This window comes from Centroberyx gerrardi, chromosome 9, assembly GCF_048128805.1.
Source record: "Centroberyx gerrardi isolate f3 chromosome 9, fCenGer3.hap1.cur.20231027, whole genome shotgun sequence".
Lineage (NCBI taxonomy): Eukaryota > Metazoa > Chordata > Actinopteri > Beryciformes > Berycidae > Centroberyx > Centroberyx gerrardi.
Genome location: NC_136005.1, coordinates 6,838,502 through 6,856,925, shown reverse-complemented (window position 1 = coordinate 6,856,925; position 18,424 = coordinate 6,838,502). Strand labels below are relative to the sequence as shown.

The window sequence follows — 18,424 nt, the reverse complement described above, 5'->3', positions numbered from 1 at the left end:
TGTCCAGATCCTGGAGGAAGCCACTGAGGAGGAGACGTCTCTCCACAACCGCATCATGCCCACCGTGGTTCGCCCCCCCAAGCAGCTGTTGCCCCCAGAGCCTGTCGTATCACCAGAACAGGACATGGTATGTACAGCGCACTAGCATACTTGTGTCCACAGGTCGTTAAAAAGTCTGAAAAAGTCTTAAATAATCTAAATGTAAGGCCTTAAAAATATTAAAATGTCTTAAATGCAGTTTTTTTTTTTCACCATGCTGTTCATTCTTGGATTAATACAGAACAGGGTTAAATCAATATGCGAGAAGAATGTTTGTTTTACTTTACTCAACAGTTTGACTTCATTTCTCTTAACAATTAATTTTCATTTGCCCTTTTTTTATGCTGCCCATTTATAGTTTCATAACTTTCATTAGGTTCATATGTTTAATAGGGCTAACTAATTACTGAATATCAGCTTGTTTAGTGTTTTGTTACAGCGTAAACCTGCATACTCTTGGGCTTTCATAGCACATAAAGGGAAACCTCATTGTGGCAAAACAACAGCAACATAATTCATCTCTAATGAAATGGCTTATTTGTTTTGACATTTTGTTTTCTCACTGACTCATCTCACTCTCTCTTCTTTTCTCATTGTAGGAACTGTATGAGCTGTCGGTAAGTGGCCCGCCTCCTCTTTGTCACTGTCCTCAGATTCTCCCTTGTTTCCCTCGAGGTGAACTATTCAACTAACCCCATAATCATAGGGCAGAGCATAAACATAAACCATAATGTTGGCCAGTAGATGTAGATTTCACTTAATGGAACTGCATTTTAGAGAATTTCTATGGTGCAACGCTTTGGACAAACTTGACAGCGTCTCACACAGTAATTTATAATTTCATATTTAAAGTGCTAAAGGATCCAGTCTGTCAAGCTGTCATCATTTTGCCAGCCAAGCACTTGCGTTACCTAATATCCTTCAGAAAGTACTGTCATTTGTTTGAATTTTGTGCTATCAATAATGTTTGTCAGTGTGTCTCTTCTTTTCACATGGTGGACATTTAATTTTGGGATGAAGCAATTCAATCTGAATCTTAGATAAATGGTAAAAGGCTGGTGTGTGTGTGTGTGTGTGTGTGTGTGTGTGTGTGTGTGTGTGTGTGTGTGTGTGTGTGTCCGCGCCCAGTCGGTCTATGAGATCGGTATTGTGCGGCAGTTCCCCTTCTCCTCGGCGCTCCAGAGGATGAGTGTGGTGGCTCGTCTGCTGGGGGAGAAACGTATGGACGCCTACCTGAAGGGGGCGCCAGAGGTGGTGGCCAGCCTCTGCAAGAAGGACACAGGTGAGGTGTCCAAATAACTTCTACTGTTAGTTAGTTAGTTAGTTAGTTAGTTTTTTATTATCCTTTCGGAAATTCTCTTTGTGTCTGTGGCAACTGTCAGACAAATACAACCACAACAGAAAGGACATTACAATTAAAGACAGACATTTAACAACAAAGTGCTCCACATCAACATCACCAACAATCAAGAATTAATACAACAAAATGCAAGTGACACACACCTCATATCATCAGGATTTTTTTAACAGAGCTATACTGGAAGGTATAAAGGATCTCTGGGCACGGGACGTCCGCAAAGGCGGTACCCTGTACCTCCGTCCTGATGGTAACAACTCATATTCACCACAGAGAGGGTGTGATACATCACTGAGGATTGCTCGCCCTTTCCCCGCCACTCGGGACTCACAAAGCAGTGTCATACTATGTTGTTGCTGACCCGCAATCTTGCTAGACATTTTAACAATCTTATTGAGTTTGTTCTTGTTAACTACAGACAGTGAGAAATACCAGGCAATGAAGAAAGTTAGAATACTCTCCACAAATGAACGATAGAAGAGAACCATTATATGTCTGTCCACTCCAAACTGTCGAAGCTTTCGCATGAAGTATAGTCGTTGTAATCCTTTCCTGTAAATGACACCTGTGTTTAAATCCCATGACAGTTTTTTATCAATTACTGGCCCCTCCCATACTGTGCTGAACAGTATTGTAGTATCGTACTTTTTATGGCTTGTTTTAGCCTGCCAGATCTGTGGGGTTTACCACATTAAAGTACAGTGTTTGGAAAATTTGGAAAGGAAGGAGGGAAATTGTGTGAAAATCAGTTTAGTTTACTTCTGTGATAACTTCCTTGACACTATCTGAAATGTCCTGATGCTGTAAAGCCCACTTACTGCTACTGCTATTACTAATACTACTTATTTACATTACTGCTATCACTACTGGTAACTATATTTGTATTGATAAGTCTGAATATGTACTGCCTCAGCCAACGTTTTGGTATTGTTTTCCTGCTTTTTGCGTGTTGCTGATCACCTCCATCGTCTCTCTCGCTCTCTTTCCAGTGCCAGAGAACTTCGGGGAGGTTTTGGAGGATTACACCAAGCAGGGTTTCCGGGTCATCGCTCTGGCCCACCGCCGCCTCGAATCCAAACTCACCTGGCACAAAGTCCAGAACATCAGCAGGTACAGTGTGTATACATGTCATCTGCATCACATCCACATCCCCTGGTGTTGTTTAACCTTTTATTTTAAAGTTACCCAGGTAAGTTTTTCAGCAGCAACTTGCTTTACATTCATGCTTCACTTTCAGTTTGCCAGGATTCTCCCGTTCAAACTGATATTTCAAAACATGTTGGCAGTGGGGTTGATTAAAATAAATGTACTATTCATTAAATTGAACCAACATTTACATGACGATACTGTAAAATGTGAGGTTTTTAAAATTCCATTTCATTTGTTCATTTTGTTCATAAATTTAATTTATAATAAATAAGAGCAATTCAGAGTAGAATTGGCAGAGGTCTGCAGCTAGATTGTATTGGAATAAAGTCAAATGACTACATTTTTTTGTTGTAAGCCCTAAAAAAAAAAAAGTCTGATTTAATTATTATTGCCTCTTAAACATTGGTTTTGGCCCAAAAAAAATCCATCATCGGTAGACCTCTAGTTTGTACTGTGTTACCATTTTAATTTCCGTTATGTCTCGGCACCAATACTACCAAGACAAATTCCTGTACTTTCCTTGTACTTGGCAAATTAAGCGATTCTGATTCTTGGTGCCTCTTTCCTTAGCTCTTAATTTATTCTTTCCCAGCACTTTGCTCTATCATTATCATTCTTTAGTCTCAGAAATATTGTCAAGGAACTGTGGCTTTGACCCTTAATATTGGTTGCTTTTAATGTCAGTGCTCTTAAGCTTATTCTACAACTGCATTCTTTGTAAGTCTCTCTGGATAAGAGCGTGGGCTAAATGCCTAAAATGTAACAGTGAATGACTGTGTTGTGTGTTGCTGTCAGGGATCACATAGAGACCAACATGGAGTTCCTGGGTCTGATCATCATGCAGAACAAGCTGAAGGCAGAAACCCCAGCAGTGCTGCAGGACCTGCACCAAGCCAGCATCCGCACTGTCATGGTTACTGGTGAGACCACACACACACACACACACATATACACACCCTATCTTTCTGTCATCTATTTCTGTATCTTTAGTCAGTTTATGCTCTAGTCTAGCCGTCACACAGGGCAAAACGGTGAGTGTTGTGTGTTTTTGTTGTGGCGCTTCAGGGATTTAATTCCTCCTGTATTTACTCAGCTATTCCTGGAATTTCAACTAATAACATTCTCTAGGCCGCTCAGCTTAACTGGCTGAAACTGGCTCCAAAGTCTACCCAAGGTTTCTCGGTTTGTTTTTTGTTTGTTTTTTTCGTCTCCTGTCTGTCTTTCTCTGGGGGTTCCTGTGCAGGTCTGGAAAGTCTCAAAGGTCTGAAATTGAAGTTGAAAATGAATTTGATTTCTTGGTCTTTCTCATAAAGTTTTTATGCTTGCTTGAAGCAGAAGAATGTTTTGTGGATAAAGAGGCGATGAAAACGCGTGTGTCTAATGTATAATGACATAGGCTTGGAACGGCTGGTTCAGTTTCATTTTACAACAGTTCAAAAGATATTTCTCCACCACAACCTCCCAGAAATGTCATACCTGCTATCTCTGTGTATACCTGTGTATAAGTCTCCAGTGAGGTTATGTGGTCATTAGTTGGTGCATTTACAGTAGTGCCAAGTGCATACGTTGTCGAATGAAAGAATGAAATGGCCAACCTAGCTGATAATGACAATTTGCCCAAGACTTCAGGAAGCCTATTTATTCACTTCAACCCACCTGATGGAAACGCGCTAAATTTTCATTTTATTTTTTGCGACATTTCAAACCTGAAATTCACTTGACAGTTGGATGGGAACGTCTCTGTCTCTGTATCTCTGTCACTTGCTGTCTCTCCCTAAACATAATCAACACAATTAGACGTCATCTCGGAGCCAGGCCTCCTCTCTCTAACTGGTGGGCCATCATGCAGAGCCTTGGTCCGTGGCCAGGCTGCTCCCTCCCCATCCCCAAACCAACAGCCCCGCCCTCCCGTGGTTTAGAGTGTCACCCTGGGGCGATGGAGGGCTCCAGGACAATAGGCTCCTGTGTCTTATCCCCAGCCTGGCTACCTACCATCAACCACAGGCGGGCGAGCTCCCTGCCCGATACTGATACGGGTTGGCAGGGGATGGACTGGAGAGATTGTCAAGGTCGTAACGCTGAAGTGTGTCTGTCTGTGAGAAAGAGAGTGAGTGAGACAGCAAGAAAAAAAAAAGGAATTTTTTGAGACAAAGAATGAATCTCTGACTAGATACTACATCAGTATCCTCTTCTAACCTTAATTCAGCCTTTGCCTGACTCTTTTCCCTTTTTGGCCCTAGAATGATGACTAATGTAACAAATTATTTTAAAATTCCACTTCATTTAATTTGCTCATGTTCACTATCAGCCCCCTCTCATTTACTAACACGTTCAATTGAAGAAGAAGATTGTTGGTTCCACACAAAATGGGAAAATCTGCGTGATGAAAGTGAATGAACGACACTCTCCTCTCCATTAACAACTATCATCGAGCTGCTGTTGAGCAAGGTGCTTCACCCCCTGGAATTGATCAGTGGTCAACAGTAGAAGACTGCGGTTGTACTGGGCAGCTCCCAGGTGTGAATTTGTGTTACTTTATGAAGATGAAGCAGGTTGTTGCTGGAAAAGAGCCTGGTGCTCAGTCAGTTTTTCCTGGGTTAAAGACGTATGGAATTTTGACATGGGGAAAAATGTGCAGGAGCTCTGTACTTACTCTGTATCTCCGTCCAGGTGACAACATGCTGACAGCCATCTCAGTGGCCAGGGACTGTGGCATGATCCCTCCTCAGGACACGGTGATCATCGCCGACGCCCTGCCTCCCCGCGACGGACAGGCCGCCAAGATCACCTGGAGATACGCCGACAAGCCCAGCAAGACGCCTCGCCTGGAGGTGAGGCGGTGGCGCAGACACACGCATGCAGGCTCAAACACAAAACACACTCAGAGGAGGAGGAACAGAAACGAAAAGGCGTACACCCTCTCACACACTTCACAATTTGCATGCATGTGTACACACTCGTGCAGGGAGGGAGGGAAGGAAAGACCGAGACACATCCGCCCTCGTGTCACCAGTGTTTCCCCCAGAATTTTATTCTTGGCAGCATGGAAATGTTTCGGAAACAGCATTTAGACCCTCATGGGACACTAAAACACCCCATTGAAACCCAGACTAATTCAAATGTGAGTTGGCAGCTCTTTAAGGCAGGGTGTCCCGCACCACCTATTCAATGGCAGGGGAAACTGATGTGCACACAATGAGGGAGAGATGGAAACCTGAAGACGCATACACACAGATACACACATACAAACACACACACCCCACACATGTGGAAACGTGAGCACTTACACACACAATGAGGGATGGACGTAAGCACAGAAGCATACAAACAAAAACAGAATTGCTCACACAGATGCAAACACAATGCACACACACAGTGAGGGTGGGATAGAAAAACACAGACACACGCTTTCTCACACATGTACATACGCAGAAAGAATGGCGGGGGGGTAGAAAAACAGACACATACACACACACACAAAACACACAGAGGCTTGGTAATGAGTGCTCTCTACTGGCCACCATTGGTCAGAGATTAATCATAATGTACAAAACCGACTAACATGAAATGACACCTCATTTATAAAAAATATGCGTGTTGGTAAGAGTAGGTTCACTAGCTGCTCGCACAGTATGTCAGTGTCGCCTCTAGAAAAAGTTTGTACGTCACGGACCAAGTGTAGGGCCGTGAACTTTTCCTCGTCAGGGTTTATAAATACCCACTTTGACGTAAATTTCTGCGTAGGCACATTGGTATGAGCCAGTTTGATCATAAGATGTTTCTGTAAGCTATGCCTTTGGTGGCTGAGGTGACAGTTATTTAAAGCAGCGGGATTGAACAAATGATTGTGGTCCAGACTGCATAACACACAAAGTTCTCATAAACAAAGTCTTCCATTGGGGGAAAAAAACTAGGGCAACCGCTTGTAAAAGGAAACAGTTATGAATGCAGTAAGGGACATATGAATTACATATATGTATGTACTGTATGTATGTATGTATGAATTTAATTGTGGGTCAATTCGAGAGCTGAGTTCAATCACACAGGTTTGTATGTAGCTTGTTTTTCTCTGATAAAGATGTGTTGACTCACCACTCTCATCCATACAAAACTATCAATACAAAAACCCAAATAATGTTGGAACACTGATATTATTGGCAGTATCAGCCAGTCGACATTTGTTAGATCTGCACGCAAGAGATTTCAACACTTTGATAATAAAAGATCATTCAAAATAAGCTGATCAAGAACTGGGTCTAGAGAGGCATTAACGATGGTTAATTATTTTAAGTAACAATGAATGAGGTGAAGGGAATGCACCCCTTGACTCCTGACCAGGTGCAGGCCACAGAAAAACAGGTGTTGATCAAAGTCACAGTCTTGATGCAAATGCTCCAACAAAAGAATGCATTTGTTATGGCTACAGTGACCTGGTTAATTTCCTTGAATGTGCAGCAGCTTTCTGTTATTTCAGTAACAATGACTATGATTGTTATTTAAGTAACAAAGAACAGCCACAAAAATTGACTTTTGTAGCTCTAGTTTGATTCCCACTAAGACTATCCATCCTAAAAAATGCATACACTCACAGTACTGTAAGGTGATCAGGGTAAAGGTGTCCATTAAATGGCTTATGTAAATACAGTAAACCCTAACCCTGTTTTGGCCCTGATCTCCATACTTTCATCTGCTCCATACAGGAAGTAGCCATCAGCCTGGACGATGTGTGTCACGTAGACGAACCCAAGACTCAGGAGCAGTACCACTTTGCCATGAGCGGCAAGTCCTTTGCCGTCATCGACGAGCACTTCCCCGACATGCTGCAAAAGGTATAAGGAAGACCGGTAACAGCCGCTGATGTTTGAGGATGGAAATCACTACAACACAGTCTGTAATTGGAGATGTTAAAGTAGCACCTACTGTGGGGACAGTTGTCTCCATGATACCTAATGCTACTGCTGTCTGTCTTGTAGCTGGTGCTGCATGGGACTGTGTTTGCCAGAATGGCCCCGGACCAGAAGACCCAGCTCATTGAAGCATTGCAGGGCGTAGAGTGAGTATTAATGTCCAAAGCATTACTATTGTAGCAAAAAGGGTTTCCTAAGCAGCTCGAAGCTTGACAAGTCTTCAAACATTTGTAAAAACTTCACACCCACACTATGAGCTGCTTGCCACTGAGGAAGTCTGTTTACTCTAATAAGTATCAGTAATGGTATTGGCCTATTGTCAAAAGTTTAAAAAAAAAAGTGATAAAACCGCAATGTCCGAAAAACCTGAGGTATAGAAAAAAGGAAAACATGTAGGAATCTTGATCATGCAGTCATTACTCCTCATCATTTTCCCACAGCTACTTTGTGGGGATGTGTGGAGATGGAGCGAACGACTGTGGGGTATGTACAGCCACTTTAAATATTCATTTTGGTGTGACAATAATCTGTTGAAAAGGACATATTTTCATGCCAGTTTGTACATTCGTTGTCCTCCTCCCCCCCCCCCCCCCCCCCAGGCTCTGAAGAGGGCTCATGGTGGAATCTCTCTGTCAGAGCTGGAAGCCTCAGTAGCCTCTCCCTTCACCTCCAGGACCCCCAACATCTCCTGCGTCCCCAGCCTCATCAGGTACAACAGGGTTAAATGTAGTTGTTTTTTTTGTTTTTGCATGTACAAATGAACCAAAAAAATTAAAATGGAGAGAAGAAATGCAAATGGTTCAGGAGAGATGATGAAAACCCAATGGGCTTGTAAGAACGTCTCAACTCAAAAACACCAGGATGTATGATGATTTTATTATGTGTCATGTTTTAGTTGTAGAAATAATAGTGGAAACTGTTGATATAGATATTGGAATAGCGTTATTGATTTAGCAAATTTGACAAATATGATGTTCAAAAGTTTTGTTCCATAATGAGATATCCAAAAAATGTGACATCTAATCTTGCAAAGTGATTGATAGCACCAAAATTCAAACAAATTATGGTAAGCTATTAGGAAAATCAAGTTCTTGGATGAGAGGACACAAATAATTTTTGGGATATTGATTATTTATGATCATTATTTATGATTCATTTCAGGTTTATTTGTTTCCCACAATGTATATCTAGTATTTTGGAGTTGAACTTTTAAGTGAAATTCATTCATTATGTTGGGAGCTTGGGACTGCAAGGTACCTTCTTCATTCAGAATAGTTTTAAAATATTGAGGTTTAAAACTGAGTTAAAATTTCCACATTCCACACATCAAAACCAATCTAAGCCTTTTCATGTGCCTTTTTTTGTTAAACATAAACCCCCCTAATTATTGTAAAGGCCTGCATGTAAAGATGTGTTTTTGTGAATAACTGCATGTTGCTTGCTGACTGGTGGGTTAATGTTGGATAGAGAAGTGACACAGTGTTGGCTTGCCTCTACAGGGAAGGCCGCGCTGCTCTCATCACCTCCTTCTGTGTGTTCAAGTTCATGGCGCTCTACAGCATCATCCAGTACATCAGCGTCACACTCCTCTACTCTGTATGTTTTTCTGCTTCTACTACTAGTAGCTATGGGATTCATGCGAGACCCAATGGCTTCGCTCATCAAATTTTCAAATTTGACTTTGCTTGATAGAGAAAGGTCTCTCTAATCAACCTTTGACCTCTACTGTCTGTTGTTTTTGTTGTTAGATCCTCAGTAACCTTGGAGACTTCCAGTTCCTCTTTATCGACATTGCCATCATCCTCCTCATCGTCTTCACCAGTAAGTATAAGAGGTGCAGCGAACATTAGATGATATTTACTCTGTGTCACCATGGTAGTGATTTCTGAATTTATTTATTTAATAGGGACAGTGCATATTAATTAACATTTAAAACCTAATGTAAATATGCCAGATTTAGCCACCAGGCAATTTTTTGTCTGTTGTCCCTTGGCAGGTTGATGTAAAATTTAAAAATACATGTCACAGTTTAATGTGTCCCACTCTTTAATTTCCCTCGCCCTGCCTCTTTTTGCCTGCCCTTTCTCCTCATCCCCCATCTCCATTTTTCCCATTCTTCAATCTGTCTCCCTGCCCCCTCCTCTCCAGTGAGTCTGAACCCGGCGTGGAAGGAGCTGGTGTCGCGTCGCCCCCCCTCAGGTCTGATCTCAGGGCCTCTGCTGTTCTCTGTGCTGACCCAGATCCTCCTCTGCCTGGGCTTCCAGACCATCGCCTTCCTCTGGGTCCGACAGCAGCCCTGGTACGAGGTCTGGACGCCGCTCTCCAAGTGAGTGACCCGACGCCAGCAGCCATGCACAGCAGCCAAATAAAAATTGAAAAATCCCATTGAAGCAGATAGATTTTTTGCACAATGGTGGAATATGATAGCAGAGAGATTTAGAAGCAAAGTGATAAAATACTTATTGAAGAGATGTAATCAATAATCTGTGCAGGTAAGATAAAAAAAACACCAAAGGGCTTATAAACATCTTGCCTCTAAATAAATTTCAATGCAAAAATCGAAGTGACAACAAAAAAATCAAGGTGACAGACTAAAAGAATATGGACCATCCAAGTTTTAAACTGTACTATTTGGAGCCCAAGGACCAGGATCAGTTTCTTATCTGACAAAGTTCTTTAGGATGGAAAATACTGATTTGAACCCGCGCCCTTTTAATTCCTGTATGTTGACCACAGACAAAAAAATTCTTAAATGCATCTCAATGTCCGTGAATTTAATTCTCGCCCAGTGCCTGCAACCTGTCGTCCCACGAAAACGTCTCCGACCTCAACGCCACTGAGCTGGACGACCACAACATCCAGAATTACGAGAACACCAGCCTCTTCTACGTCTCCTCCTTCCAGTATCTCATCGTTGCCATCATCTTCTCCAAGGGCAAACCTTTCCGGCAGCCCAGCTACAAGAACTGTAAGAGACTTGCTGCTTGACAGGAATAAAATTGTCCTAATGTAGGTCAAGTCAAAAAGTTACTGCTGTAAATATTTGATGGCAGGGAGCAGATATTTGAGCAGAAACTTGCAGTAGCGTGCTCTGTGATTGTGACTGTGCTTGTGTGTGTGTGTGCGTGTGTGTGTGCGTGTGTGTGTGCGTGTGTGTGTGTGTGTGCGTGTGTGTGTGTGTGTGCTCTCCCCAGGGCCCTTTGTGCTGTCTACCCTGAGCCTGTATGTATTCCTGTTGTTCATCATGTTCTACCCGGTCAAAACCATTGATGAGTTTCTAGAGGTAAGAGGACATCACTCTCCTTTACTCAGCTCAGGCTCAGACAGTAGCTTGTTGCATCACTACTCAGCTCTCTAAATCATTTTAACATTGTTGTTAATGGTGTAGTCCATGTTTCCCCATTTCTGCCTTTCTTTACATAGTCATGTATTGAATTAGATTGGGTCTCAGGACAATGCATTTTGTCATTGGGGGACACAAGTTGCTCCTCTCTGGCCATTGGAGTATTCTTGGTTATAATGGACAATTAAAGTTCTGTAAAGCTTGTTTTCTATCTATAAATCATATTCTTCATTGTCCCAATTCTGATTTTTTTTTTTCCCTCATATGTGACCCAGATCTGATGTTTTCTAATCAGTGCAAACAGTAAAAAGCTGCATGGAATAGAATTCATTTCAATTGTGGTACAAAATTGGACCCTGAGGCATGAGACCCACATACAACTTCCGTTTTATGCTCAAATTGGAATTTGTCAGTATTGTTGTGAAAATCTATTATAACCATAAGTGAATCATAATTGTGGCGCCCATGGTAGTTTGCTGAGCCAGCGTTAGCATGGAGGAAACAAGACGCTACAATAGAAAGAAAGCAAAACAGCTGACTAATTGACTGGTGTTTGGGGGACAAAATGTGTTGGAAATAAGAAGGACAAGCATAGTTACAAAAACAGAAGCAATGTCTTTTGTTATTGTTACTCTGTGCACTGGTATGGGATATGGATTACATCCTAGAATAGATGTGAACAGTCTTCCAAAAAAATCATGATGGCCTACAGTGTAAATAAAGCCTTAAAATGGTCACATAAGTCCCAGACTGTGTTAATGATCAGTTGGTGAGTTTTGACTGTGTATTGGAATGCATCTCCCTCTCTGTCCAGATTGTTTGTGTCCCCATCGAATGGAGGATTAAACTCTTATTCATCATCTTAATCAATGCTGCTGCGTCTATTTTGGTGGAGGTAAGACACACACACACACACACACACCGGCAGAAATAGTTGTTGTTCATGTTCATTTTGTTTCCTCATGCAGTGTGCTCATCTGTGTCTCATCAAGCCGGATAACAGGATCAGTCTTGTATTGTGAGAAGTGATTATATGTTGTAAAGTGACAAAGTCCCTGTTTCTCAAACCGACTACGGTGTCTTGAATACAGGAGTGTAAAGTTAAAGAAGCATGTGACTGTTTGAAACGTTTTTGCTGGTGGAAGGTCTATCTGTGGGGCTTTTGAATGTTTGAAAGCAGCACACGTGTCTAATCTAACCTGTGGATAGACGAGATTAGAGGTTCTTTACAGAAAAACACCTACTGCTGTACAACCCAATGACAGCGGATAGTTCATCTATGATTCAGAAGGCTGGCTTTCCACTCGCAGTAGAGCAGTACCACTATGCCTCCACCTTCCTCTTTGAAGGCTCCCTAGCATACATGCACTGCTTACACTCTAGATGGCGCTATATCCAAGGCTGCCAGTGCCAACTCCCCCTTCACCTCTCCAATGAATTAAAACAATAAAAATAAATTTGTGCACAGTCAAAAATTTCAGTAGAATTTGCCATTCTTTTGTGGAGACAATAACCATACCCTCTCTTCACTCCCATTTTATTTTATTTATTTATTTATTTCAATTTTTTTGTGTTTAGATTAACTCTTCACCTTTTATGACTCATGACTAACGCACAAATTAAAGGGAAAAAAATCACCACACTCAAATTTTTCATACTTTGTAAGCATCACAAAAAAGTATTGAAGATCCTTTACACAAAAAACAACACAGGAGAAGCTATGTGAAATCAAAGTAGCCTCTCTGTAATTCTTTCCCTGCCCACTGCGCTATTCCATAGACCTTCGTCCTTGACATCGTCTTATGGAAGCTTGTGTTCAGCCGAGACAAGCAGGGCAGCTTTGGCGCCACTCCTGCCGCCCCGACACCACAGGTTGGGAAAATCTGACACCTTCTTCTTCTTCTTCTTCTTGCCTTTTCATTTTCCTCTTGTCTGGTGTTCCCCCTCTCTCTGCTCCCACTTCTTTCTCTAATGTCACCTACCAAGACCTTGCATGTGCCAGACTTCAGTCCCGCTCTGCTCTGATCTGTCCTCTCCTCCTCACGTTCCCCCTGGTGGGCGTTCTATCCAGGGCTTGAAAACATTTATTTCTCCAAACCGCTCCTGTTCTCAGGCTCCGTCCTCAGGATAGCCTTCCGAACTGCTTTTGAAGGAAGTATTTTGGTTAATAACGTCCTTTTCCTAAGGGTTATGCTGAAGCTGAAAGCCATTTCCAGACTGAGAGATACTGATGATCAGTTACAGAAGCGGAAATCGGAAACTGGCTGGGGAAAATCTGGGTGGGGCAAGTGAATGAGAAATGCTCTCCGCTCCCACAGAAACTGCCACCTCCCAACTGTCAATATGTGTAATTTTGTATTTGTGAGGCTAACCCTAACCCTCTGAAAAACTGCGTATTTGCGCAGTCAACCTTCCTTGAATAAATAAAGGTTTAAAAAGATATTTATAAATCTATGTGCAGTCACTAACTGAGGAGGACTGCTCTACTTCTCGTCAAATAGCAATTAGGCAAGTCACAAACAAGTTTAGGTTGCTGAAGTGAAAAAAGCTTTAAAGCTCTGTTTCTTTTCACAATTGTAATGGGTCAGTTTTCTAGTGGCCTCCTTACTTCAGAGCCTGAACTGCCTGGCTGTCAGATGGTAATTGCACCTTAGAAATCGTAGACAAGGATGAAGGGGAAAGGCAGAGATCAGTGCAGGTTAAGGGGCTCTCTGCGTTTGTGTGAGAGAGAGATACAAGTGTAAGTGTGTGTGTGTGTGTATGGTGTCTTTCACTTGGCACATTGCGGAAACCTCCATGGGAACTGGGGGGAAAGAAAACGTTATTAACCAGAATTACAGCTTTACATGGCATTTTCATTTCTGAACATGGCTAGTTATTACATTCTTGCTTTTGTTCATGTAAATATTTCGTTCTTTTCGTTCTCATTCCCCAAACCGTTTCCAAGCCTTGGATATCTGTCATTGCATTCTTCTGGAAGCGAGATCGCTTCCCACACCTTCTCCTCCCTTCATCTGATCACCATCTACTGCCCCTCCAGCCCCAGCCTAGTGGCCTTAATAAGCTCTACCTGCTGCATGTGTCTCTTAGCTTCCCTATTAGCTCCCTAGCTAACTGTGTCAGTGGAAACCGTCTGGTTTCCCATCAGGTATGTATCTGCAGAGCAAGCAGGCTAGCTCTAGAGGGGTTTGCCTCTACATTTACCTTACGATTTGTGTAATTTTTCAGTCTGTAAAGATCTACTTTGTTTGTTTGATTTTTGACTCCATGAGCTTGTTTTTGAGGAATATGTTCACTCTGTAAACTTTCTAGCCCCAACCTTGTCAAAATGCTATCATGCTGAATTTTATTTTGAATGACTCGCATGCATGCAAACTCTAAGCTAATGTAAAGCAATGTGCATGCTATCACACAAATGGCTCCTCTCTGGATTGTATTTTGCATGTAGCTGTTAGCATGCCACCGTCTGATTTACAGTTGACAGTTGAAATGCATGAGCAAATCAAACATCATGGAATGCTCAGGAAACCAAAACATAGCAAGGCAACAGCGGTTCATGGTGCCTTTCCCCCCCTCCCTTTCCCCCTTTTTCTGCTCATGTTTTTTGTGACCACGGTGTCTCCAGGGGGGCATCGACCTGTGGGGGTGCAAGTGTCTGTCCTGGCTGTGCTGCCGGCGCAAGATGACCCCCAAAGCTCGCTACATGCATCTGGCCCAGGAGCTCAGCGTCGACCCCGACTGGCCGCCCAAGCCCACCACCACCACCGAAGCCAAGCCCCGCCCAGAAAACCGCTCCGCCTACCAGATCATGATCAACTCCTAGCAACCCCCCGCCCCCCTCCCCGCACGTAACAGTACGACCCACTCTGACTGAAACGACCAGTAGGACAGCCGGTCGATAAAGAATGACTCTGGAAGGAAGAGAGGAGGAAGAGAGCGAAAGGGAGAGGTTCCACTTTAAGATGGTGGAGAGAGTCGGACAGCTGACGCAGACACAGGAAGGACTGATGGGGTTGAAGGTGAATGGAGTAATGGATGGATGGGTGGTTGTCAAGGCCAACTCTGTATGGTTTGATCATGCAGTTTTTTGATATTTCAGATTCCTCCTACTGTTTCCTCCCATGGCCAGCAAGTATGTCCACTCTATATATGTCCAGTCTGTTTCTAAGCACCCAGCTAGCCCTCAACCCACCACACTTAAAGGGCGTTCACACTGCAAGCGACTTGGTTAACGGGTCACGCAATTCTGACCGATTGTGGGCGGTACAAGAGGCTCTGATAGACCTAGTGGTCTACAGCTACAAGTTGTGAACAGGCAGATCATGTTTTTGCTGCTCTAGTATTGCCTGTCATATTGTTAGGTCTTTTTAACGAGTTAATTTAGCATTACCGTCGTCCCCTACGATGGATTGTTCAAGCATTGAGACGTTTATTCCTTTAGTCTTTCAAGTAAAAGTTGTAGAGAACTGGGAAGCTTTGAATGGCTGTAATCAACTTCTTGCCCATTTTGCACTTGCCAGGCAGAACTATTGTTCATGGAACAAAGTCACAACGGTAGGGAAAGAAGAAAGCACACAAGTCAGATCGGCTGTTGACGGCCGATGACGGCAAGAAGTTAATTCATGGCCAGCTTTTCTTGACTGATAGGCTTATTGATCGTCCACACATTGGCGAGTTTACCTGGTCGCTCGGCTCTATAGGAAATTAATTGACTTCCAGTGACTTATTGATCGTGTTACTCGCAGTCTGAACGCACAGTTATTGATCTAACACACACACACACACACACCAGAGGTCCTACACAGGTCTGGAAAAGTATGGAAAATGAAATTGAATTAGGTTGGAGATCTTAGTTTCCAGATCTTGAGAGCTTTGGAAATTACACAATAAATCTGGAAAAAAGTCAAGGGAAAGTACTGTTCAGTCCTGACATGCATGACACATTTTATGTAGTTGTGGATCCACTGTCATTCAACATATTTGTTGTTCTGATGAATAATCTTGAGCCATAGTGTGATATTGCCTATTTGACAGTCAAACTGTCCTATCCAGCCCCTATCAGCATATCATCATATCACAAGAAAAATCCACCCTAAAACACTTAAACACTTAAAAAAAAACCAGCTATTGGCGATGTACCTTGTAGTTGTGCGATGTACAACTTGCTCTTACTATCACTATCACTATGGCTCTGTCCACCTGCACATACTAAATGCAACAAGTTCAGGCAAGTTCTCTGAGGGTTATCCAAAGGCCTTCTGGGAAATGTAGGAAATCATTTACTAAGTATGTAGACGAAGCAGGTTGAGGGAAAGTGGGTACACCAAAAAAGTAACTTGCAGCCGTTCATCATAAAATAACAGTGTGAGATTATCTGAGGGTGGACTTTTCCTCTAAATACTGACGAAATTTTCAAATCGATTCAAGAAATTATGGTTTGGAAAAAAGTAAGGAACTTAAAAATGGAGAATGTGTAGGGACACTGACTCACACACACACACATACACAGATTTACTCTCAATCACTCTATCTTGACCACAGGCTGGGACCTGTGGCAGCCCCTCCATTATGTGTTTGTCACAGCCTGAGGCACATTTTATTACAAGCCGAGTCTTTGCCTAGAGGCTTTTTGCTGCAGACAAATTATGCAGAAAATAATAACAAAATAACTGATCTAGTTTCCATACCGGAATGATGTTGCCAATTGCTGTTGCGCTGATTCCCCAGGACCCTCAGGTCCATCTCATAGCTTTTTGTGCACAAATGAGCCATGTGCTGTCAGCCTCCAAGGTTAACAGACAGGAGACTGAAAGCATGGACTTGCATGAAACCAGCACCATGTGACCATGTTTTGGTCGGGTGATGTTTGAAATACTACTACGAATTCACAGTTACTGTAGTATTACTGAACATTTACGGAAAACTTCCTGTATTAAGAAAAAGAAAAACAAAGAATAAGGATGTACGGACGAGAGGCAGCATGCATCCGGCTCGGGATCACAGACAGTCGTCCCCGTGCATGTAGTGACCATGTGAGTCAAAGGAATCCTACATTTTCAAAATCATGTCAGATTGGCTTCAGAGGGCCAGCACTGCTCTGCTTACAATTGTCTTGTCTTTTTTTAAAAACACCTGTGATCCTCTGTGACACATTTCTTCCTATGGAAGACCGATTTAAAATTGTGATAGTAGGGTAAGGCTAGGCATCGTGGATCTCCACACTCTAAGCAACCACACAGCAGCACTCCCCGCGTTAGCTGGGCACTGCTAACCATATAGTATACCCGTATTACACAAACCTGCATAGACAAGACGAGATCTAAGGGCTATATTTCATTTCCCTGTTCCCAATGTGACATTTAAAAGAGACTCCAATACACAAATGGAGCCGGTTCACATTTTCACTATAATAATAGCACATAACAGCACATTGTGGTCTGCTTTCAATCAATTTTATCATAAAGTATTGATGATCTCAAATAGAGACCCTGTCCCATAATGTTTCCAGAGTGGTTACCCAGCGGTTATGAGACACCATGTCAAAAAAGTGATGGCAGACTAAATATTGTAACGTTATCGCCTCTTCCTCTCAGATTAAAATATAGGAAATGGGGGCGCAGGGTGAAAGAGGGAGAGGCAATATCCTTATCTTCTGTTGTCACTCCTCCAGCATGGTGGCTTGTCCCTCGTAACCCGGTCCCAACATGTTAACAGGCCTGTTTTGTCTTCACAACAGATCACATATCATTCATTTGACTTGCCTATTGATTTTTTTTAATGATTTTATTCATATACTGTAGAAAAGTTGCTCTATATAAAATCAGACTACATGTCCAAAATGTCAGAAACAAGATTTCAAATCTGAAGTTGCTCAATTTAAGCCATTGTCTGAGATGCTTAATAAGATACGTAATAAGATTGCAAATGCAGTTTTGAGTTAAGATCCATGTTGTTTTTAAGGCTAAAACAACATTGTTTTTAAGGCTAAAACATGACATTTGCCCATATTTTCCTTGGATTAACATGTTTAATTGACAAGCAAAGTTATAATATTTTTATATGGAATGTTCTGTGTGATGAAATACTCCAGGCTGTCCAGAAGGATACTGGACAATACTGATAGGAAATTCAGAACATATGTCTCAAAAGCACATTCTTGTGCCAATTTGCAGTAAGGCTCCAACATTTTGACTAAATTTGTCAGTTGTGTCGGAGATGAACCTGTTGATGTGTCCCAACATGGGCTCAAGATGTTCTAAACGTTCAGATTGGTGGTGTTTTTTTTCCTTCAGCGTTTCATTTTTATTTCCTAGATATCTGCTGAAGCTAAAGTTGAATGTTGTGTAAAGAACAAAAACAACAATTTTGTTTTTGAAAGCAATGCAATATTTCGGTTATTGATTCTAGACAAGGATTGATAATTTATATTTTCCCAAAGATTTAAGAGCATCTCATTACTATTCCAGTGGTTATTGAAAAGAAAAAGTCATATCTAGACCTGTTTTCAGTTCTGTCAAATCTCCCAGCGCAAGATCTGACTGGACGGTAGTGGACTTGTAATGTTGATAATAATATTAGAAGTTGGATTCTATCTGTATATTTGAGATGTACATTTACAGTATCTGTGTG

At 42.1% G+C, this 18,424-nt stretch overlaps 1 protein-coding gene across 1 annotated transcript in view; it reads left to right on the top strand.

The window, feature by feature from the left end:
• atp13a3 (ATPase 13A3) overlaps positions 1 to 17,551 on the top strand; it is a 46,103-nt gene extending 28,552 nt beyond the window's left edge. The window contains exons 17-34 of the mRNA XM_071908530.2: positions 8 to 127; positions 639 to 656; positions 1,168 to 1,321; positions 2,386 to 2,506; positions 3,341 to 3,465; positions 5,216 to 5,376; positions 7,246 to 7,374; positions 7,519 to 7,598; positions 7,893 to 7,935; positions 8,052 to 8,161; positions 8,952 to 9,048; positions 9,201 to 9,273; positions 9,601 to 9,778; positions 10,242 to 10,420; positions 10,647 to 10,735; positions 11,610 to 11,690; positions 12,575 to 12,667; positions 14,421 to 17,551. Of these exons, the coding sequence (XP_071764631.2) occupies positions 8 to 127; positions 639 to 656; positions 1,168 to 1,321; positions 2,386 to 2,506; positions 3,341 to 3,465; positions 5,216 to 5,376; positions 7,246 to 7,374; positions 7,519 to 7,598; positions 7,893 to 7,935; positions 8,052 to 8,161; positions 8,952 to 9,048; positions 9,201 to 9,273; positions 9,601 to 9,778; positions 10,242 to 10,420; positions 10,647 to 10,735; positions 11,610 to 11,690; positions 12,575 to 12,667; positions 14,421 to 14,618 (2,049 nt within the window). The 3' untranslated portion in view covers positions 14,619 to 17,551. The remainder of the gene's footprint in view (positions 1 to 7; positions 128 to 638; positions 657 to 1,167; positions 1,322 to 2,385; positions 2,507 to 3,340; positions 3,466 to 5,215; positions 5,377 to 7,245; positions 7,375 to 7,518; positions 7,599 to 7,892; positions 7,936 to 8,051; positions 8,162 to 8,951; positions 9,049 to 9,200; positions 9,274 to 9,600; positions 9,779 to 10,241; positions 10,421 to 10,646; positions 10,736 to 11,609; positions 11,691 to 12,574; positions 12,668 to 14,420) is intronic.
• Positions 17,552 to 18,424: the final 873 nt, after the last annotated feature.